Source organism: Neopsephotus bourkii, unplaced genomic scaffold (genome assembly GCF_033783945.1).
Source record: "Neopsephotus bourkii isolate Nb327-2 ecotype Australia unplaced genomic scaffold, CSIRO-AGI_Nbou_v1 NB_753, whole genome shotgun sequence".
NCBI lineage: Eukaryota > Metazoa > Chordata > Aves > Psittaciformes > Psittacidae > Neopsephotus > Neopsephotus bourkii.
In genome coordinates, this window is record NW_026901251.1 from 3043048 (window position 1) to 3067526 (window position 24479).

Sequence of the window (24479 nt, forward strand, 5' to 3'; positions counted from 1 at the left end):
GGCCGGGTCCCGAGGTGACTGCCTGCCGGTAGCGGGGATGCTGCCGCCGCTGCCACCACCGCAGCCGCCGCTTGTGAGGGGGCACCAGGCGGGAGAGCGGGCGGCCGGCGGCATGAGCGGCGGCGGGAACATTCCGCGAGCCCCGCGGCAGTTCTAGGGGCCCCTCCCCGCTCCGGCCGCCACCTGCGAGCCGCGGCGGCAGGCTCAGCCCGCCCAGAGGAGCCGCGCAAAGGAAGGCAGGGCCCCTCCGGCCGGCCGGCCGTGAGGGGGCCAGCTACATAGCGCTGCCGCCGCTTCTCCTCCGCTCCCGGGGAGGCGGCGGGAGTTGAGGGAAGGAGGAAGGGGCCGAGCAGAGTCCCCTCGCCGCCTTCTTGCTACCCGATTCATGGGAGGAGCGGGCCGCTTCCCTCTGGGAAGCCCCGCCGCGGCACTCTAGGATTGAGCGGAGCGGCCGGCCGCCGGCGCGGAGAAAGGATGCCACTTTTCCGGAAGGTGCTGCGGGTTTCCAATCGCTCCATGCTCGCCTTCATCTTCTTCTTCTCCTTTTCCTCTTCCTGCCTCTACTTCATCTATGTGGCCCCCGGGATCGGTGAGTCGGGAGCCGCCCCCTCGGGGGGATGTGAGGGCGGGGTGGGCTCCAAGAGCTGGGGGGTGGTGGGCGCTGCGGGGCGGCTTCAGCTGTGCACACTCCCCCTCCCCGCCCGCTTACCCCGGCCTGTCACGGCGGGCACCGCGGCGGGCAGAGGAGGGACGTCTCGGGTGTGGAAACACGAGCTCTCTGCTGCCGAGGGAGGGTCTGGGCGGGCTGGCGAGGGCCGTCGCGGCGGCGGTGGTGGTAACGCATGTGTTAATCCCGCATCTTTGTTCTGTGGATTTCAAACGCTCTAGAAGATTCAGTTGCTATCGCGAGGTAGGTGAATGATGTTCTTGGTTTACCAGGATGGAAAAGTGGGGCAAGAAAGCACCTCGCCGTTTCGTCGTGTTATAAATTAATGGTAGGAACCAGGAATGAACTGCGAAGCTGCCTGCTGGAGTCACTTGAATGAATTAATCTTTAAAGTCATTAGTAACTGCGTTAATAAAGCATGTGTGAACAGAAATTAAGAATCAGTTTGAATATTTGATATTTATTTCTGTCAGTGGTATCTCTCTTCACAGGTTTTACAGTTTTGCTAACTTGCACTTCTGAAAGAACCATTTCAGAGGGGAAACAATCTTTTCTTTTAGAAAAGCTATGTAAAATAACACTGCAAGTCTGGTTGGACAAAAAAAAAATGCTCTTTTCCTTGGTTTGCATTTGTGTTGTTTCTGAGAGACCGTCATCAGGCTTTTTCTTGCTGCATGACCATTTCAGACCTGGTTAGCCTTACCCCTGAGCTAAGGCAAGTGGTATCAGGTATGGTGCCCTGTGGTGTTTCAGTGTGGTGGGTATATATCAGCTAGGCAATGTTTTCCTTTTTTTTCCAAGGAACACCGTCACTTTTTCCTGCACTTTCCTTGCTTATAGAGTGCTACCGAAATACCTGTAAATCTATCTCTATCTTTGTCCCCAGTGCTTAAAACTCTCCTCTGCAGTCATTACTACAAAATGTTCCTGTTGATTTGACCACTGAATCTGCATGAATACCCGTTGACTGGTATCTGCTGTTTGGCTTCCTATTGTTCACAATCTTCTATTTAGCTTGTAAACTCTTTCAAGATGCAGTTACTTTTCCCATGTGTACAGCACTTCATACAATATTGACATACCCATCAATTGTTCTTACAGTTCAAATAAATACAAAAAGAATATTAGGGAATGTATTGTGGGTTGGAGTTCTTGAACTGGAGTTCAGTGTTTCCCTGCTGAAAGGAATGTAATTGTCTTGCAAGTGAGAGAATGATACTGCTAGGGTCCATTTGGACATTTTAGTTCTCTGGGACAATAGTGCAGTATCAGAGTGGACTTTAATTACAAGCAGTTGGTGTATGATTTAGAAAGTGAAGTACAGCTTCCACGTCTTTGTAAGTAAGTGAAACTATTAGCATCTTGCATAATGTATGCAGTTGGAGTTTTACTTCATTATTTAGATGCTTCTTCTTCAATGGGTACCTTGGAAGTGCATCCTTTTCTTACTAAGCAATGCTTATGCAGTACTGTGTTTAGAATTGGAGCCTCTAGTGATGAGGCTTCTCTCTTGCTGCTCAGGTATTGGGGTTTACACATCTGTTCAGTCTCCATTGTACCAGGGGTGAACTTAAATCAACAATATGCACCAAAAGTATTCCTGTGGGAGGTTAGTTAGGCCTGATCAACTGTAAAGAAAAAAATCATACTCAGATTGGTCTCTTGCTGTTTCAGATGTCTATACTGCAGTTAGCTCTCTCAGGCAGTGGTTTAGCAATACAAAAATCTTCAGTAGTTACATGAGTTTGTGACATTACAGCTCTTTCCGGTGAATGAGGTGCTGCCCTAACTCTGTATGCAGTTGTGTTGTGAACTCGTCTATCTTAAACCAAAACCCTACAGTACTGGAGTTACTCTTTGTGGCACTTCTTGGATCCAGTCTGAAATGCTACAGTGCTATTCTGGTCTTACTGGGGGAGGGAATACAGAAAATGGGAAATGCAGGAGCAGTAGGAAAGTTTTTACACTGTTAACCTGTTGGCTTCCAGATGTGATGCTGATTTTCCAGGAGTTTGCTACTGTAAATGTTACTGTTACTGTGTAGAATGATCAAAAGAAGGTCAGATGTTATCTTAAAACTAACAGGCATCCTTGCAGTATTTTTGGAAAAATGTAATTTGTAAGAATGTAAGACTATTAAAAAAAAACAAAACAGTAACACCCCAACTCCCAAATTTATAGGCAGATGATTTGTCTAATAAACCTATGCTCTATGCTCTTGCTGTTTGCATATTGTGGTAGAATAGAATAGACTATTTCAGTGTGCTTGTTTCTTTCCACTGAGTATGATGAAATAGGTGTACCTAAGTCAAAGGCGATTTTGTGTGTGTGTGTGTGTGTGTGTGTGTGGAGAGGAGGGCTTAAGATTGCTTATGGAAGTTCAGCCACCATACCTGTTAGCAGCTTTCAATGAAACATACTCTGCAGTTATCATAAATGGATGGGGTCTGTCAGTTTATGTGTACAGGTGTTTCTGTGAAGGTATTTTGGTTCATCAGAACACTTCCTCGAGAATTTGTAGGGCACAGAGGCAGAGAGGAGGAAAATTCTAATTGTACTGTAGGGACCTGGAGCTGCTCCCTTTCTGGGTTCTCTTCCTAATGGTCAGAGGAACTGAAAAGAGGGAGAGATATTGGGCTCTCAAATATTTGATAAAGCAGCAATGTACCAGACAGTGGGAGGGGGAAAAAAAGTGGGTTATGTAGGAGAATGACTTCCTGAGAGGTCAAAGCTAAGTGAAAATTTGAATTGTTATGGGTTAATAGAACAGGATTCCCTCCTAGCAAGCAGGTCATGAATTATCAAAGGGGAGATGTCTGCACAAGTAATCTCTTAGCACTGAAAGAATTCTCAAAAAGGTCATTATTACATGCATTCCCCTCTGCCCTTCATGCAAATTAGAAAATAAGTTACCACTTTTTTTTTTTTTAAGCTAATTTGCAGATTTTGTGACAAATGCAGTTTGGGTCAATTTGAAATACTGACAGTTGTTTAGAGGATAGAAGAAACTTATTTTAAGGTATTTAATGATATCTGTTTGAAATGTTTTTATTTGCACAATAATTACTTGTATATAACTTTTTTTTTTTTTTTTGTAGAGGCCTCTCAGAATGTTACTTCTTTGGGAAACAGAAATTTGTTATCCTATGTATTTCAGAATATGAGGAGAGGAAAAGCATTTAAATTCCAGGTTTTCAGACAATTTGTATTTTGAGATTAAGACATATAATATTCCACATAATATAAAAATACAATGTTTATGTGGTTGAGAATACTTCATCCACTATGTTGGGGTGTTCATGGGCATCCTTTCCCCTCTTCTCTAAGAACAGAAGATGGGATCAGGTAGAGAAGGCTGTGACCCTATTTTAGCATCCCAGTAGCCTTTTGATAGTCAGAGGAGGTCAAACACAAAACAAGGCTGATTTCTGAGGGCTGATTAGAGAATAAATTTTTTTCTGATTTTCATTTTTCCTATTTAGTTGAGTGGATGTTTTGAAGCAAAACCGAAAGGATAGGATGGCAAGGTAAAATGGTAGAGAACATTTTTGATGCCTCAAATTTCAAAATCTTGTTTAAATGATACTTATATGTGATAGTATCAAGTATTTGATGGAAGCAGGAAAAAGGTGCTGCTTCTCCAGAAAGACCAATTTTCTGATAATACTTCACCTGGTGCTCCTTTTGTGGAACCTGAAATGAAAAGATACAAACTGAAGTTGCTGGTTTTGAATTACTCAGTGAAGGTGGCCTGTGATTCTGAAACTTCACTGGAAGTTACTAATATCCATGTGTGCTGCAGTTACAGACTGAAGAAGCTAACTGAAAGCAGGAATCTTAGACACCAATACATTCTTTTTCATTGTTGTAGATAACAGTACTGATAAATGGGACTTAAATAGTCTATGTCGTGTTGACAGCTATTCAGAACCTATTTAGGTTCAAGTTTACATCACAGAAAGGGTCCAGAGAAGAGGACAATGAGACAAAGTAGGAAGGGAGGGGTTACCAAGAAAGAGCATTTACTGATCTTATTTCACTGCAAAGCCAATATGAGTATTCCCAGATAATTTTTTTTCTTTGCTTTTCCCATTTTCTATCCGCATCATAACTGAAATCACATTGGACAGCATAACTGATCTCAGAAAATGATCTCTTATCTCTGGGTTATTCCTTTCTGGATGACTGCAGTAGAGAACTTTTACCAGATTGGGTGTAGTACCTTAGAGCTCTCAATAATATAGTCAGTTGCAGTCTAACTTAGCTAGCTTGGACATGATGACCTTTGTAGTTTTATAAGAACTAGTCACAGAACAGCAATTAGGGAAGATGCAGCTTGTCTTTGACATCAGTAGCTAGAAATCCTGAATGGTGGAATAACATTGAGGAGGAAAAACCACTATTTTCTCTATTCTGGTCTTCTGCTTCTCTTATTAAAACTTTTTACTACTTCTCTGGCAATTCTAACCAAAGGGCAGATGTGCAGGCTAGGTGGTGGAACTTAGAAACACCTCCATTGGTTTTGGCTCACAGTTTATCTGTCTATTTCGTATTCTGTTTTGGGGTAATAATTCCTAATACTCCTTTTTGAACTTGTGCAGAAATGGAAGAAAGAACTAAATGTGCTATTAGCAAGATAAATGGTTGCCAGGTTTCCAGGTGCTGAGTCTGTGGATAAGGGCACAGCCTTTGTGCTAATATGCTTTGTTCCTGGCATCTGTGGCAGTTAAGGTATTTCTAAAGACTTGCTGGTTGATCAGAGAATGATTTAGATTGGCAGGGACCTCTGCAAGTCATCTGATCCAACCTCCTGCTGAAAGCAGATCCTACCAGATCTAATTGCTGAGGGCCATGTCCAGTTGAGTTTTGAATAACTCCAGGGATGGAAGCTCTGTAGTCTCCCTGGGAAATCTGTTCCACTATTTGACAACTGTAAGAAAATTGTAATATGTAACTGATTTGCCATCTTGCCTCTTGTGTAGGTTGCTAAGATGTACATTTTTTCTGTGTGTACTTTCAAGTGTTCAATTCAATCTCTCTACACTTCTGCTATATAGCTGAAGACAGAAAAGAAAAATCATCCTCTTCTTAGCTATTTCTACTTAAGACTATGCATACCCATTTCTTTCTATTTCTACTTGTACATCATATGCTCCGTCTTGGAGGCTTGCCTATGGTATGTTAATGTCTGTCTCTTACTGGGATCCCCAAACTGAATGCAGTACCCCAAATAAGGTTTCACAAGTTGCTGTTTAGAGGGAATAGTTGCTTCTATCAGTCTGCTGGTTATGCTGTTGCTAATACGGTATAGTATACGTGTTTGCCACAGTAATACACAGATGGTAATACTTTGTCTGAGGGTTTTGTGATAGAGCCTGTGTCTTCAAGGCAATAGGTTAAGTGCCGCTGAGGGGCTGTACTGAAATTGAAATAATACTGCTAGCCTGTTTTAAACAACAGAGATCATTTTCTACTCTCCTCTTTTGATGGTGTGTGGAAATATCATCTGATAACAGGCTGCTGGTTTTTGCATGATGTAGTAGATGTTCATGGGTTTTTTTTTTTGCTGCTATTGCTGCTTTTTACTCCTTTCTAGGGAATTGTTCTCATGAGCCTCTTACAAGTTTCTTGATTGAAGGAAACTTGTCTGCCTCTGTTTCATAATTTGTATAGGGAAATGTCTGTACTACAGACTCCTGGTTGTTTTCTGGGAGCTGTTTTCAGCTATATTCCTTTATTAAAGTTCACCTATTCTTAAAGGGTTCATTTGGAGGCAAGAGTAATTTCATCTAGCTGCAGTGGTCTTTTTCTTGTCACGTTACAGTTTTTCACTTCAATTCTACAAATTGCAATCAAACCCTTTAACAAAAAAGTTTTAGTCACCTTTCTATGCGTGGAGTCTTCCCTTTATTTTTCTTGTGCAAAGAGGAGTATGAGGCTTATACATTCTTCTGCCTGATCACTGATTTCCAGTGATCAGAAGTTTCTGAGTAATGGCTTGATCTCATTGTGAATTCAGGCATTTTCATAGGTAAGTTTTCTGCCTTATTCTGGGAAGTGCAAGGATTTTTCCATGATGTTGGTCCAGCACAGTCATTCCTAGCACCTGATGCTGAATAAATTATTGCAGTTCAGTCATTCATGACTGTCTTCCACTTTTACTAACAGATAAGCTTTGACTAAACATGCATATTTCTTTCTGAATCAGTTGTTTTGCACCTTTATCTGATGGCTTTCCTAAAGCCCTTAGGTATGCTTGGTTATTAGTCAGGGAACTTGCCTGCATAAGGTTTCATGAAGTATTCATTTTGCGGTGTTGCTTTTACTCAAAAAAGAGAAAATAATACAGGAACTTAGGGTGTGCAGCTAAGGACAAGGTATGAGACCTCATGTGCAATCAGTTTTCACTTAAGCCAGCTAGTTGTTTGAATGTGTTCTCCTCATCCTTTGAGGAGGAAAAGCTGTATGCCCTGGAAAAATTTATTTGAACTGCGGTGCTTTACTTACATGGTCAAAGCTTTAACCAGTTCCACATTTGTTGTTGGTGAAAGTTGGCTTATTTACTGGCTTCTCATTAATAAGACTGTTTCTACAAATGGCTATCTCTGCTTGCTTTTCTGCAGCTATTAATCTGTTTTGGGTAATCTTTTGTATTCAAATTACACATTGATTTCATGGGAGCAGCATGCAATGATTGTGCGTTGTGCGGGATCCAGTGCTAGATTCTTACGAATACAGTGCAGAGATTGATGTCAGGACTTGCAGGTACAAAAGCTGGGGTTTTTTTTTTGTTTTTTTTCTTTGTTTTTCTTTTTTGAAATTGAATTTGTGATGGTACGTGGAATATTTGATTTACAGATACTACATTTTTCAATTTTTGCCAGTAACTGAACTCATTAAAACAAAATTCTGAAACAACTGACAAAGCTTAGGCTTAAAATGTCACTATAAAACCATTTAATAGTTGATGTTAGAACAGTCTTTATTGAACAAATGTTTCATTGAAATTTAGTTACGTATTTTAAAGTTGAAAATTTGTTAAAATAGTAGAAATTCAAGGAAAAACATTTGCTTTCCTGATTCAATCAGTATTCAGTGGAGAGAAAATCCAAACCAAATAAATAAGTTGTATTGTTGGTGGTTACAGCAATGCTGAGTTTTAAATTTCTGTAGGATACTGTTTCAGAATTAACTACTGAGTTACTTCTGACTTGCTATATGATCAGCTAATAGCCTGAGATTGGAGATAGAATAATACCAAATGCGTTAGAACACTGTATCATTTGTCATGCATAAATATATTGCTGAAAAAGTTTTAAGTTTTTTTTTTTCTTCACCCATAAATGGAGACTTAATCAATGAGATTTTCTCATTTACCATATATAATATATATAAAATACATATAAAATAAACAGTGAACTGAATTTTATCAATTCCTCAAACCTGCAGTCAGAGGACTTATCCATTTGGCACGTCCTTTGTGTCAGTGAGTATATATATAGAGATTGTCTGGAGTATTGAAAAAAACAAACCAAACCAAATCAAACCAAACCACAACTAAAACCAATATTGAAGCCTCTGTTTTGTAGCTAATACAGAGTCATCTGTCTGCACCATATGAATGATCCCTATTAGCTTCCAGAAACACTGGTAGGTTTTGGTATTTTCAGTAGATTGAGGTGATTGATCTCTCTCTCTAATGTATTTTCCGTACAAGGAGGTGCACATATGCAGGCTCAAATGCACTCTCACCATCCCTATGAAAGAAGTTTGAATTTATTATTAAATTGATAGTAGTGAAAAATTGATATTAAATACTCAACAATAACTGAAGTAAAAAATGTTTCAAGGCATACTGTTTTTTGCCTTTTTTTTCTGGTTCTTGCATATGTTTTAAAACCAACTTCTGATTAACAACAAATGTGTAAAATAAATAAAATCCTATGGAAGTAGAACATTTGCTATAGGATTTATCTGTGTTCACTGTAAATTTCAGTTTATGAATTGAAGCCAGTTTACAGCAGTCTTACATTATTTTGAGTGTCGTTCTTCACTGCAAAATTGTTTAATGAATCTGTTTTACAGACTAAAATTCCTATCCTGTAGTTATGGAAAATATTCCTAGCTCCTAGAATTGTGACTATGATGTTTTAGAAGCAATCTTCAGCTAAACTCTATGTAATGTATATTTAGATTAGTTGTAGAATTTAATATTTAACTCTTTTGTGTTAATTTGCCATGCATGAACTCTGCCAGTAGTGTATTTATAACTTTAGGATTGCTAAGAATAGTATCATATAACCTTGAGACGCGAAGAGATCCTTGTGGGACTTGTTCTAGAAATGTACTCATGAGATGATTCCCCATTTACAACTACTAGTGGAGAACTTTCTATTAACCCATTCAAATCCATGTCAGTTTTTATGCAATGTGTTGAATGTGCTTTTCAGAAGTCCTGAGAAAAAAGGTGGTGACTTGCACATGAATAACTTTGGGGACAATGATCATTTGGCAGGACCTATTTCCTGTATAGCTGTGTTTATTGCATTCGAATTTTGCAGGGTCCCTGGATTCTCTAATAAGTATTTATTATCTGAGCGTTCAACATTTATTTATTTATTTATTTTATCGGTTTGTTGTTTTTTTTTTTTTTACTCCTCCTTTTTTCCTCCCTCTCCCCTGCCTGCCTTCCTCTGCCTTCCTGGAAGATCAGTGTATAATGTTTAATGTTGCTGCAGCTGTTCTGATGATAATCTTCTCACTTATTCAGTATAGAGGGTGCTAACTCTTTTTGCTAATTCATTTGAAAGCATTCTTGAGGTAAGGCTTCCCTCTGTATGTTTTTCCTTTTTTTTTTTTTCCTGATAAAAATTGTATTTTAAAATTAAATTTATGATCTCTAAATCTGTTCATCTTTTCTTTGGCATTTAAGAAATCATAGTTTGTAATCATTGATCTGGTTTTACCTTCAGTTGTTCCGTTGTATACTGTACTATGCTGATTGCTTCTAAGAGCATGGCACATTGTTTTGGCTTTGCTTTGGTGTATGTGTACAGCATGGTAAATTACTGAGCTTCTGTATAAAAATGAGTTTTGTGCTTTTTGTGTCAAACTAAAGGATGATAAACTAATATAGTATTGTGAGAAGTGCTTTGATTTTTGGTGTACAGCTTGGAAGGAGCTTGATTCCGTAACTGACAGTGGTCTACCAATGAGACCTTTTTCTTTAAAACAGGTATAAATTGTCCTTGGGTGAATATTTAAATAATAGGAATGATATAAAACATTGAGCCATTTTACCATATATTTTTTATATTTTAAGAATTAATGCATTCTCTCCCCTCAGTGGTTTTGTTTTCATTCTAACATGTAAAACTGTTATTAGCTAGGGAGCTATAAAACTGGAGACAAATAATGAGCCATCTGACTTTTTTAACACCTCTTCAGAAATACGGGATGATCCCTTTAATGCCCTAATGTGCTTTCTCAGAATGAGCTTTAAATAATGCACTAAACCCAATACTTTTGATGACTGATGTGTGGCTGTGTGTCCATGATTGCTGATAAAGATCTGGATCACCTGCTAGTGAAAATTTGATCTGTATTAGGTATGAGGTTCACACTTAATGTGTATCATTGAGTATGGTATATATTCCAGGGTGTCCTATATGGGTGTGCTGCCCTAGATCCTGCACTGCGCTTCCCATTTGCGTACCTTGTAAACTGTGCAAGAGTCTGGATTGTGTGTTTCTTGAATCATTAGTGCTGTTTCTCTCTTAGCATGGACCATGTAACATGAATAAAACTAGTTCTAGGTGGTTACATTGTTAGGTGTTTTCTGTGTTAAATGTGAAATTTTGCCTTCCTGGTTTGTGCATTGCCCTGTACTTTGACAGGAGTGACGACTGGTACAAATGCAGAGAGATGATAGTGGAAGAAAATCGCACAATATTTGAGATTGGATAGGCCCTCTGGAGGTCTTCTGGTCTAAACATCCCTGGTGTAGACCCCCTGCTCAAGCAGAGGCAACTGGAGCCAGTTGCTCAGGACTATTTCCAAACAGCTTTTGAGTATCCCTGACGATGGAGATTTTGCAACCTCCATGAGCAACTTGTGCCAGTGCTCTGTCACCCTCACAATTAAGAAGTGTTTTCTGATGTTCAGGTGAAACTTCTTGTGTTTCAGTTTGTGCCTATTGTCTCTGATCCTGTCACTGCTCACTCCTGAAAAGAGCCTGTCTCTGTTGTTTTTGCACCCTTTTCATATACATTATATACATATACACCCACCCTTTATATACATTAATATGATCCCCTTTAGGTTTCTTCAGGTTGAACAGTTCCAGCTCTCTCAGCCTTTCATCATAGGAGAGATGCTCCCATCCCTTTGTCTTCTTCATGGCCTTTTACTGCACTGTCTCCAGTATGTCCGTATCTCTGTTACATTGTGGAGCCCAGAACTCAGCACAGTATTTCAGATGCAGCTTTACCAGTCCTGAGTGAAGGTTGGGAAGGACCACCTAAACCTGATGGCAACATTGTTCCTGATGCAACCCAGGATGCCATCTGCCTTCTTTGCAGCAGTGCCATATTACTGGCTCGTGTTCAACTTGCTGTCCACCAGGACGTCCAAGGCCTGTTCTGGCAAGGGGATCCTCACTAACAAGGAGGGTCTGGTTGAAGGAGTGAAGGTTGAGGGCTGCCTTGGTTGCAGCGACCACGAGATGGTAGAATTCAGGATCTTGTCTGGTAGGGTCAGTAGAATAGCAAGTAGAATCGCAACCCTGGACTTTAGCAGGGCAAACTTTGGCCTCTTCAAGCGATTGCTAGGGGAAATCCAGTGGGCTAGGCTGCTTGAAGGGAAAGGGGCCCAAGATAGTTGGTTGACGTTCAAGGACTGCTTTTTCCGAGCTCAAGATCGGAGCATCCCGACACGTAGGAAGTCGAGGAAGAGGGTCAGGAGACCTGCGTGGTTAAATAGGGAATTGCTCGGTATGCTCAAGTGGAAGAGGAGAGTTTACAGGTCATGGAAAGAAGGGCTGGCCACTTGGGAAGAATATAAGGCTGCTGCTAGAGGATGTAGGAAAGCTGCTAGGATGGCTAAGGCCTCCTTGGAATTAAAGCTGGCGAGAGGGGTCAAGGACAGCAGAAAGAGCTTTTTCAAATACATGGCAGGTAAAACTAACACCAGAGGCAATGTAGGCCCGCTGATGAACGGGACGGGTGCCCTGGTGACAGAAGATACAGAGATGGCAGAGTTACTGAATGACTTCTTTGTCTCTGTCTACTCTGCTGGAGGCAGTCCTGAAGAGCCCTGTACCGCTGAGACCCCGGATGAAGATAGGTCAACGGAGCGGTCAGCCTTAGTTGATGAGGAATGGGTTAAAGGTCAGTTGAGCAATCTGGATATCCATAAATCCATGGGTCCAGATGGGATGCACCCGCGGGTGCTGAGGGAACTGGCTGAGGTCATTGCTAGACCTCTCTCCATCATCTTTACCAAGTCTTGGGAAACGGGAGAGGTGCCTGAGGACTGGAGGAAAGCAAATGTCACTCCTGTCTTCAAAAAGGGCAAGAAGGAGGACCCGGGTAACTATAGACCGGTTAGCCTCACCTCCGTTCCTGGGAAAGTGATGGAACACCTTATCCTTGGTGCCATCTTAAGGCATATCAAGGATAAGAGGGTTATGAGGGGCAGTCAACATGGCTTCACCAAGGGGAAGTCGTGCTTGACCAATCTTGTAGCCTTTTATGAGGAAATAACGCGGTGGATGGATGATGGTAGAGCGGTGGATGTGGTCTACCTCGACTTCAGCAAAGCGTTTGACACGGTCTCCCACAGCATCCTTGCGGCTAAATTGAGGAAGTGTGGTCTGGATGATCGGGTAGTGAGGTGGACTGTGAACTGGCTGAAGGAGAGAAGCCAGAGAGTTGTAGTCTATGGGGCGGAGTCTAGTTGGAGGCCTGTATCTAGTGGAGTGCCTCAAGGGTCGGTACTGGGACCAGTATTATTTAATATATTCATCAACGATTTAGATGAGGGAATTGAGTGTACTATCAGCAAGTTTGCTGATGACACTAAGCTGGGAGGGGTGGCCGACACGCCAGAAGGCTGTGCTGCCATCCAGAGGGACCTGGACAGGCTGGAGAGCTGGGCGGGGAATAACTTGATGAAATATAACAAGGGAAAGTGTAGAGTCCTGCATCTGGGCAGGAACAACCCCAGGTTCCAGTATAGGCTGGGGAACGACCTGTTAGAGAGCAGTGTAGGGGAGAGGGACCTGGGGGTCCTGGTGGACGACAGGGTGACCATGAGCCGACACTGTGCCCTTGTGGCCAAGAAGGCCAATGGCATCCTGGGGTGTATTAGAAGGGGGGTGGTTAGTAGGTCGAGAGAGGTCCTCCTTCCCCTCTACTCTGCCCTGGTGAGACCTCATCTGGAATATTGTGTCCAGTTCTGGGCCCCTCAGTTTAAAAAGGACAGGGACCTGCTGGAGAGAGTCCAGCGCAGGGCAACTAAGATGATTAAGGGAGTGGAGCATCTCCCTTATGAGGAAAGACTGAGGGAGCTGGGTCTCTATAGTTTGGAGAAGAGGAGATTGAGGGGTGACCTTATTAGTGTATATAAATATATAAAGGGGGAGTGTCACGAGGATGGAGCCAGGCTCTTCTCAGTGGCAAACAATGAAAGGACAAGGGGTAATGGGTACAAATTGGAGCACAAGAGGTTCCACTTAAACCTGAGAAGAAACTTCTTCTCAGTGAGGGTGACGGAACACTGGAACAGGCTGCCCAGGGAGGTTGTGGAATCTCCTTCTTTGGAGACATTCAAGACCCGCCTGGACACGTTCCTGTGTAACCTTATCTAGGTGTTCCTGCTCCAGCAGGGGGATTGGACTAGATGATCTTTTGAGGTCCCTTCCAATCTCTAACCTACTGTGATACTGTGATGTACTGGTGCATGGGTGGTTTTTCCCCAGCTGAAGGAATTTGCACTCCTCCTTGTTGAACTTCATGAGGCTCCTTTCAGCCCATTTCTCCCGCCTGTTTAAGTTTGCGGCATATCAGCTACTTATACCAGTTTTATCTTATAAATGAACTTTGAGGCTATACTTTGCCCCGCCATTCAGATCACTGATGACAATGTTTGGTATACTGCTAGTCACTGGCCTTATATTCATTGGGATAGTGCTCTCTTGAGCTGGAAGGAGGTGATCCTTGAACATTATTCAGCTTTCTTGCTTCCATCTTCCTTTGAGGGCCTTATCCTATGCAACTCTTTTGAACAGATCTTTGAGAAGACCAGAGCCTGCTTTCTTGAAGTCCAGGGTTCTGGAGTTGTTTTTCCTCTTCCTTCCTGCCCCTAGGATCCTGAACGCCAGCATCTCAAGATCACAGCAGCCAAGGGTGTCTTTGATCTTCTCATCCCCAATGAGCCCCTCCTTGATGAGTAGGAGGTCCAGCAAAGCACCTCTCTCACTGGCTCCTTTATCACTTGTGTCAGGAAGTTACCATCAATGCACTCCAGGAAACTCCTGCTCTGCTTTTATATCTCTGCCTTGTCCCTCCAGCTGAGATTGGCATGGTGGAAGTGCCCCATGAGGACTTGGATGTTCTCATATCTGTAGGGGGCATGCTCCAGTTGTTTTTCCACTATAGTGTCACCTTTAATCCTAACTCATAAATTCCCATTTGGATCCTCTTCCATCTCCAGGCAGAGCTCCATAAAGGGTGCCTCTTCCTCCTTGTTTTTCCTTCCTGTCCTCCCTAACTTCCTGTATCCCTGTACTGCAATACTTCAGTCATGGGAGCCATCCCACTATGCCTCTCATCCCAATCAGACTGTAGCCCTGGAACTGCATACAGATCTCCAAGTCGTCATGTCTATTCCCTGTACTGAGTGCATTAGTATACAGGCACTTGAGGGGTACCTCAGCATGTCGTATTCATGACAGCATAAGTAAGATGTGTGAAAATTTGTGTGAGGCTCAGGAAGATATCCAGTGGTGACAGCTGAAAAGAGGATTGCAGTGGAAGTCATCAAACTCCAACCCCTGGTATTCTGCTGTCAGTTTTCTTCCCTCGCCACACTAACAGAAAAGATGTATTTTTGTTATGCTTCTGGCCAATGTGGATTATCTTGAATTCTTTATTGCTGTCACTGCTGGGTGGTGTGACATGTGAACTATGTTATTTTTCTCAGGTTTTTTGCGGACAGACCTGTGCCAGTAGATGAGATTTATTTTTAGGACTAAATTAATATATTTGATATTCCCCTGATGCTTTTAGCTTAAAAAGTAATTAATTGGCTATTCAAGCATCTGCTAGTACCTAAGCAGCTGTTGTATGACAATAGAATAAACTGATCAGGTCTGTACTCCTTTAACTATGATTGTGTTGGAGACCCACGTAGCTGGGGCAAAGAGTGCACAGAAAGGAAGATGTTTTATTGTTTTTATGTATTTGGTAGAGCTGTATAGTGAGTTGAGAAGATCAGCCAGGAAGAGGAGGCGTTGGGTTAGGGTAGACAAGAATAGCTCGATGAAAACATGACAAGGTTAGATCTTCCTGTTAGAAAGAGCAGCTCTTGAATACTTAGGCCAAAGTTACAGCAGAATTTGCCTGATGTGTTTGTTTTGTTGATTTTGGTGGGTTTTTTTGTTTGATTTTTTATTTTTGTCTTTTTGTAATGCCTCCTTTTGAGAGAAATGTCTTCTCTAGCTTTGTCTCTCACAGAGTTCTTGTGTGTTCTGATTTTTCTCCTATGTCAGAAAAAGAAAATTGTCCTTCAGCAAAAGGGGAGATGCAGATACTTTTGCAGAAAATCCATTTTATCAAGTTTTATGTGTGCCTTACCTGGACTACAGTAAGGTTTCCCATAGTAACTTAGAACACTTATATAGCACTCCTGACTTCTTTGTGGCTTTGATTGAAGTTTTTAGTCTCAGTTCTGTACTGTATCAGGTTCCTAAGACAGTAGCATGTTTGAGCAGCTTTTTTTCTAATACTCCTTGCAGTGGCTTCTAGAGCAAATCTTTTGTCTCAACCATTTCAGGAGCAATGCTAGAGTGTATGCTTCTGGCTGTACAGTAATTTCTGCAACTGTGTGTAGTAAGCGACACCTGTCTAATTGCTGAATTCTTTGCAATTAATGTCATTTAGTAGCAAAAGAAATTCCCAAGGCTGATGAACACGTAGGTTGAAGAAAAAGCAGTGATCTTTCTCATTAAGAAAAGTGGTACCAAGTATCATCAGTTTGAAGATAGGGGCTTGTAGTGTTGAGGATGAAAAGGAACAAAGACTATTAATGAAATTATTTATGGGCTATCAAAAAGAGGTCTAGGCATGGGTCTCTGGAGACACATGCTTTGGATTTGTGACCAAAATAGTGTTGATAAACACAATGTTTTAGCTGTTGCGGCAAGTGCTTGCACAGCATGAAGGCGTTTCTGTTTCCCAGTCTGTCCCCCACAGAGACAAAAGGTTGGGAGGGGACACAGCTGGCACAGCTGACCTGTGGTGACCAGACAGATGTTTCATACCATGTAATGTCTTGCTCAGCAATGAAACTGGTGGGTTGTTTTCCCCTAAAGTAGCTGTTGCCTATGGACTGGCAGGACATCTGTCTCCTGGTGGTGAGTTTGGTTGGGTTGTTTGTTTTTGCCTTTCATCACTTTTTTCCTTCTGATTGCCTTTCCTCCATTCCACTGCAGGGGAGTGAGCAAGCAACTGGGTTGGGGCTTGCCTGCCAGCAGGATCAACACACCACACTTGATATATATGAATTAAGGTTATGTTTGTAGAAACCTGCTGTTCTACAGTCTTAAAAGATCAGGTGACTTTGGGTTTCGCTATCACATTAAAAAGGAAATATAGCACATAATATTCCAGAGGTTATCTTTGAAATCAGTATTTGCTAGCTGATTTATATTAAAAATGGACATTATTTTAGTGCTGGAATATGGCAATTTTGAAGAAAACAGCTGAAGAAACGAGTAATATGTGGGGAAAAGAGAAGGGAGGATACCAGTTTTTTGAAGTTCGCAGAAAGTCATTCTTTGTTAATTAGGAAAACTTTTTCCTATTTGAAAGGCAAAAGTCCACCTAGTTTTACTTTTAGGGAAGCCTTGAATTTTGAAAGCATTTGTTTGAAGGTAAATAATGTTTCTTGAAGAAACAGATCAAATTGCTTTAATGTTGATTCCTAAAGGAGGGGGTTTCTTGAGTATGTAACTTCATATATGAATTCAAGAATTGCACATATGCCCTGAAGTACTTAATACAGACACCCTAAAAAAAAAAACAACAGAGTTTGAATGGAAAACTACAAATGTAAGAAAATAATTGGAACCCTGATGTGCTACTTTACAGTAAATTGGGTTAAAGTTTCAAGTCTTTGTGCAAGTTTTCTTTAAGGGAATCTGAATGTTATGTGTTGTCCTGTGTCTAGTTGTGTTGGATCCTGGTAAAAGTCATTCTTGTTGGATTTCCTACCTTTGTCATCAGGCCAAGTTTATAGGTTTTCTGTTTTGTTTCTGTTTTTGTGGCAGTGGGGTGTTGGGACAATTTCAGTGTCTTAGTAGCTGAGTAACTTTTTACATGCATGTAAATTCTTGTTAACCAAAGCAGGTAGTCATGCTGGCCAGGACTTTGAGAATTACACAGCATGCATAACAATTGACATGTTCAGAGCTTGTCTTTTGACTGATAATGTTCCATGTTTTAATGAGGATTTCTTTGAACACTAGGAGGGTGTCTCCATTCATTTTCTTAAAAACAAACAAAAAATTGTAGCATTTGCAAATAATATTCCTTAAAAGGTTATGTTGATGATTGTATCTCTGTGGGTGTCAGTAGTATTGTTTGCTAATGTGGTAGAATTAGTCACTCCATTTTCCTCTGGTAATGACCTAGTCCTTTATAATCATTTCTCTGTAGCTCTAGTCACTTTGTGTTGTGCTGTAAGAAGATACCAACTGATCTGAAGTTATTTGTGTCATACCACTAGTGCTGGGACATCTGATGAGGTGGAGTTCCTGAGATAATTTTCCAATTTTCTTTATCTCTTTTGGCCAGTTTTAGACATTAATCTGGTCAGGATTTTTTGTTATGTTTAGTTCTTTCCTCCAATGTCTCAGAGCATTTCTTAGGTTAGGATGGTTACTAGTTACAGTGATCTAAATATCTGCCAGACAAGTGAGTGCTTAACATAGGTGAAGTGACATTTGCTTATTCAGAAACAAATGCAGCCTCTTTTTTGACTTGCTTTCCCCTGTTTAGAACAAAGAATTGTCTTGAGATCAGGTTTGGGGATTTGAGTACAAGGCTGAGACAGAGGAGTATTTCATGCTATTATTGTTAGTGAGACCCTTAATTACTCATGTTGTTGATTTACTCACCTTTGATGCCTATACTAAATATTTCACATATAATTATCAAACGTATTTTAAGACTGGTAGTGATTTGTAGCAGTTGTATAATAAAACAGATGTTAGGAGTGAATGAATAGCAGTTTTCACTGAAAGTTGTATTAACTAATGAGTAAACAGGAGGACTATTTTATGGGACTATTTTTTATTGTCTAGACATTTTTGTCTTAAATTTCTATGGTGTATATGTAGATGCATATATGATGGATGTAGCTGCATTACCAATAAAAAAGTTTTCTTAATTGTTTCTTGGCACTGTCAGTTGCTTTTTGTAATTTAAAAAAATAAAATTGTCATCTAAGGTATGTAGTAAAGTTTTATAATTTGGGGGTTTTATATAGACCTGTGGTTATTTTTTTGTGCTGTTAGGTTTAACTTTTGGTGGATCTTCATCTTGAAGGATTGATACTCATTAGCCATGGATTCAGACATAGTAACAACTACTGAACATATTATAAATGGATGTTAATGTAAAATACCTTGTTTTAATTAAAATTCAAAATTTGCTTTTTGTTTTGACAGCAAACACATATCTCTTCATGGTGCAAGCTCGTGGTATAATGTTGAGAGAAAATGTAAAAACAATAGGACACATGATCAGATTGTACACTAACAAAAATACTACACTGAATGGCACAGGTAAGAATATTTCTTCTTTAATTTTTAAAGGAGCTTTATGCAGGGGAAAAAAAAAGCCAAACCTTTGGGGCATGTCTTCATTATGAAAAGCTAGACCCAAGTCCTACCTTTGTGTAATAGAAGTGAAGGTCAAATAGTTACTGTTTATCAATTCACTTTAGTAGGAAATATTTGTCATAGTTGTAGCAAAGCTATCTTGGCTTAATTGTTGTACCTTTAGTGCAGTCATTTTTTGTTTAGTTCTTTTTTCTTTTCTTTTTTTTTTTTTTTTCTTAATGGTGCTGCTAGGAATGTTCTTACCTTCATGATGATATGTTACAAATTCAGTGGTAACATAGTTTCTTACAAAAATCAATTCCTCTTTTTAAGACTATCCTGAAGGAAACAATTCTAGTGACTGTGTTGCTCAAACAACAATGTATCTTCCAGAAAACTTCACTTACTCTCCTTACCAGGCTTGTCCAGAGAAGCTGCCTTACATGAGTAAGTTTTAAACTCACCTTAATGTTTATCCAGTTAATTGGATTGTACTAAAACAAAGTACAATTGTTTTAATATAAAATATCAATGTGGGGAGTTACAATATATAGCAGAAAAGAATGAATAAAATATATCTGAGAATGGACAACAATGCTTAGCAGAATTTTGCATATAACCATTGCATTACTAAAGCTTTTGGCCTCTTTGCTAATATCCTAGTATGTTTTAAATTTTATTTGCAAATTATTTTACTGTCTACAAATTGATTATTAAATCACTTAATTAATATGTAGGAATAGTCTAACTTTATTAAAAGTACCCATTCAGAGTTGCATATTTTGAGGAATAGTTAAAAATTTCTGTATTGGAAATGGTAGTCCTAATAGAGCAATTGATTAATTAGAAACGAGTTCTCAAAACTTCATCAGCTAATCAGTATGTGGAATCAATACATGCAAAACTGAACAAGATGGTGCAGTGAAGTGAGAAGTGATAAGAGGCAAAAAAGTGCCAAAGCCTTGTCATAATGAATAAGTAGTACTTACATAACAATTGGAAAGATGTGATTCTCAGGAATTTTTAAAATTAAGCTTTTGAAATCAGACGCTTAAGATCTTAAGCTATTAAATGGAACTTGTTTAAGTAACTCTAATTTTATTTGTGTTTAAGCCTAGAATCTAAACTTCTAGTTGTTTTGTTTGAAAGTTTAGTTGCAGCAGTGTCATGCAGAAATAAGAGACTGAATACTTTGGCACCACTGTTGTTTTGGTTTCCTGGGTTTTTATAAAACCTGTAATATTAGAGTTGTACTAGTAGCAGTATTATGCCAGTGTATGTAGAAGGCCTTATAAGCAGGTATTGCACAGTTACAACAGTTACATGAATTGAGATGGGAAGAGTTCCTTTATGCGAATCAGTGTCCTAAACCGGATTTAATAATATGGCTGAAATGGTGTTGGCATGGGGCTTTTTTATCTTCTTCCTGTAGACAAAGTTTGACTTTCAAAATTATGTGGTTGTTCCTTCCCATATATTCCTTATGTAAAAAAATAAAAACTAATTATTCCAATAGTAAATATTTTAGCTATGTTGGGTAACATAAAAGGTTCGAAAAATGTCTACTCTGGATAACCAGAGAAACAAGAATTATGGTTATGATGACTGAAAAATTAATATAAATCAGTATTTTTAATGAAACTTTCAAGGGCTGAATTCTGCCAGATTAGTTCAAAACTGTGTTGGCTTCTGCTGCCTTTTTTACTTGTGTATTAGACTGCTGTCCAAGAGTGATGAGGCAAGTTAGAAGGTACTAAGGTACATTAGTAGGTCAGACCTACTTATAGCACACTAAGGTACCTTAGTAGGTCAGCCCACTTATCGCATGTTATCTTAAATCATTGATGCAGTTTAGAATTGCTAGAGTAGGGATGCATTCTACTCTGTCATCCTTGCTATCAACCACTTTGGCTATATGTAATTATACCAGAATTTGTCTATAGGTCTCCATATTGCTGATGTCTCTATATATATTTTTCTTTTTCTTAATAATGTCCTGTATTTATTCTCTTCTGCTTAATCTAATAGAAACATTGTAATTTTAATAGAAAATAATTGAGGAGTTACTGTTCTGCAAAGAAATGTATGTCTCACCCTTTGATTTTCATGCATACTTTTTTAATTGTCTGTTTAATTATAATCTAAATAAAGCTTCTCTGAAGGTTATTTAATGCAATGTAGTATTGTAGGTTATTGTGAGATAGCAAGGAAAGAAAGCTTTTTGAATTATGTATATTTTGACCTGCTTAATAGCTTAAAATTGTTACAGAAGTCAAATATTCTTCTTAACATCAACTTGATGAATTTGTATCATGAAAGGAGTATGGTAAAACTGTGTTTTGTCCCAAATATATGCGCTCTTAAAATAGGACCAACTAGTGCTAGCACTTTTATTAGTGACTCAGTATTTCAGTTTATAACTTACAGGTTGAGTACTGCTGTGCTAGTTCATAAGCAAGACAACCGTACTTCAAGAGAGAAGCAATACAAAGCAACTTTAATCAACATGATTTTAATACTGACTAGAGAGGTAAATGGAAAGCAGATTAGTTTTTCAGTATATGAATTAAAACCTATTAAATTAAATTCTGTTAAGAATTTTTATGCGTTCATGGTTTGTCTAACAACCAGCTCTTAATGAGCTATAATAAATATAATATCTAGCTATTTTACTTTGATCACTTCAGTACACTGAGGTTGAATATCCCTAAACCATTTTAGATAGATATTAGAAGAATCTATTTTGTATTTAAAAAATAATAAGTCATCAGTGGTGGAAGTTCTGCTGTCTCCAGAAGTAGTATATTCTACTCTTCTGTTCACTGAATAGTTAAGCTTTTTGCAATACTCAACCTGCATTTACTTTTTTCTCTTTTTCCCCTCCTGAAAGAAAATAGGTCTTCTTGATGCTTGGAAAAAGTTGATCGCCATCTATGTACCAGATTATTCTGTCTTGAAAAGACTTGTGTTTTTGCCAGCCTTTTCCGTTGCAGATAAGCCAGTAATTTCAGCCTTTCTAGACTACATAGTTTCTAAAGCTCATGTCATTCTTAATTTTTGTATTGTAGACTTTCTCTAATTGGATTTCCTTTTGAAACATCATAACTGGCTAAAACCCTGGTTACAAAACAGGCTAGTAATTACCTTCTCTGGTTTTCATGTAACAGCAGTTAATGTATTCCAGAATGAGATTTGCCATTTTGTGCAATTGCATTACAGTTTGTCTCATATTAATAGACAATCCATTATAAACTGTCAAAATATCTTTCTGCATACTGCAGCATAACCAGGTATTTCCTGGTTTGTGTGTGCGTATGCTTCATTTTTCCTTCAGTAAAAATACATATTTGTTTAACAATTAATTTCATTTTGGGTTTCAGCATGTATCTGATTTGTGGAAATTACTTGGTTTTCTGATTCTGTTCTTCAAAATCATTCTGCTTCCTCAGCTTTCCTTTTTTGTCGATTGCATAAATAGGCTTTACTGCATCACGCTAGATAGTGATGCAAGTAGTGAATACTAAGCCCAGATATTTACTGAGATGCCTTCTTTCCCTGCCAGTGACAGAGAAATACTTCTGGTTTCTGTTCACCCATTTCCTGTCTACTTTTGATAGTACCAATTTTTAATTTTACTACAGGTAATTTTTGAACAGTCTGGAGGGAATTTCATCATGTCCCATAAACTTAGAAGCACCTGCCTTATATAAATACTGTTTTACCTGTCCTCCAGTTTTGTTGGGGATTTTTTTGTTTGTTTGGTTTTTAATTTAAACTCTGTAAGCATCTGATTGCATCTAAACTTTTCTTGGGAGACTAAGGCACCTGAGTCCTTTGCATCATGTGTTATTTGCTTCCTTTTCTGGTCTTTGACCTTCATTCGCCTTTATTTTCCTGTTAGATTCTATAAACTGAAAGGCTCTTGTTGCTTCTCTGTCTCTTGGTAGTTGAAATTGATTGGTGATCTGTTTACTTTTTGAAATTTAATTTGTACATGTTTATAAACTTGTCCTTTGTTGATTGCCCTTATTTCTACTTTTTGTAACATTTCTTTTTCAGGTTATTGAACAGTTTCAAATACAACCATAATGCTAATCCAAGCTTGCTTATTTATTTATCTGCTCTGTAGGATTAGCTTGTTCTGGTATATATTCATAATCTTTTTTTTTCAGCAACTGTCAAGTTTCCTTTTTCTTCCAAAGTAAATAAATGAATGTGAGTGTTCAAATCTGTTCTTAGAAGATATTCTCCTTATTGTGCTGTTCTTGATCCTTTTTTTTTTTTATATAATTTTTCTTTTCTTTTTTTATAGTTACTTCCTACATTTAATCAGATCCCAAACTAAAATAGATTTTTCAGTATTTCTGCCTTCTGGAAATGATAGTTATTCCTAATATACTCCAAATATGTCAATATTTCCAAAAGATTTAGAGAGCTAGTCAGTTTGTTGTTACAACATGAAGCAGCCTTTGGACACAAATAGGATCTTTTGGGTGCAGGCACAGGGGAGAAAAGTGGAATAATTTCTTTCACTGACTTTAAAATTCCAACCCTTCCTGAAAAACTTAAATTTTTAGACAAAAATAAGCACAATATTTTATGATGTGTCAGATAACTATTGCAAGTTTTTTATATGATGATCTAGCATCGTAGTTGCTGAAGAGCAACTTGAGTTTCTGGTTGATTAGTGTCACTCTACTCTTTCCCTCAAATTTTCATGATTCCTTCTGCTTTGGAGGGTGTTTACTATGAATCATCTTTTCTGGTTTTGAAATTTATACACATGTATAAGCAAACGAGCACCAACTCTTAGCTATCAGCTAAGTATTTTCTGATAAGTAATAACCTGATTATTTTTGCTACCATATTCAGGTCATTATTCAACGTATTACTGAATTCTAATGTCATCAGTAACCATTTGAAAATGCTTTTTCCATTGGGCTGATTAACTCTATCAGTGGTAATTCTCAAATAGAAGCCACTTGATGTAAGTTGGTTTGATGCAGATAGTGGTGAATTAGTGGATGAAGGCTGCACATACAATGTGTGTAATTATTTAGAATTTAAACTGAGGAAGTTTGTTGAGTGCAGTGATGATGCATTTTCTTTTTTTTTGTGGAAGTGCAGGTAGGAAGACACCAAGGATTTCATCATTAGTTCAGTAGTGCAGAGGATGTGGAATTGTTAACAGTGGTAGTAGATACAGAATTCAAATTACTTTTCATGTTCTGTGTCCTGTGAAAGGAGTATTTTGCTAGTAAGGTTTATTGAAAGAACGTTTATATTGGGAAATACTGAAATTCATTCTGTAAAACCTGAATATTAAGAGGATAGTAGAAATAGTTTCAATTTTTATCTGTAGGTAATGTAACTACAAATTTCTTGTGCTTTTATCTGTGATAAACCTTGTAGTGTTAGATCTGATGTCTTAATTTAAATTGGTTTTTTTTTTTCCTTAGGAGGCCTTATAGATGTCAATATGAGTGAAATTAGTTTTGATGAAATTCAGCAACTGTTTTCAAAAGATTTAGACATTAAACCAGGAGGGCATTGGAAACCAAAAGACTGTAAGCCAAGATGGAAGGTGAGATGCTGTTGGGTTATTTTTGTGATTTTTTTTTTCTTTTTCTGTTGGTGTATAAGAATAGTTTACCATTGCAAGCACTCAGTCTTCTACTTCTATGTATTTTAAACAATATGTTGTATATG

At 38.9% G+C, this 24479-nt stretch overlaps 1 protein-coding gene across 1 annotated transcript in view; it reads left to right on the top strand.

Annotated features, from left to right (window-relative positions):
* The first annotated feature begins 312 nt into the window (after positions 1-312).
* B4GALT6 (beta-1,4-galactosyltransferase 6) overlaps positions 313-24479 on the top strand; it is a 32436-nt gene continuing 8269 nt past the window's right edge. Inside the window, exons 1-4 of the mRNA XM_061354902.1 lie at positions 313-589; positions 18618-18734; positions 19104-19217; positions 24230-24354. Coding sequence (XP_061210886.1) covers positions 475-589; positions 18618-18734; positions 19104-19217; positions 24230-24354 — 471 coding nt within the window. The 5' untranslated portion in view covers positions 313-474. The remainder of the gene's footprint in view (positions 590-18617; positions 18735-19103; positions 19218-24229; positions 24355-24479) is intronic.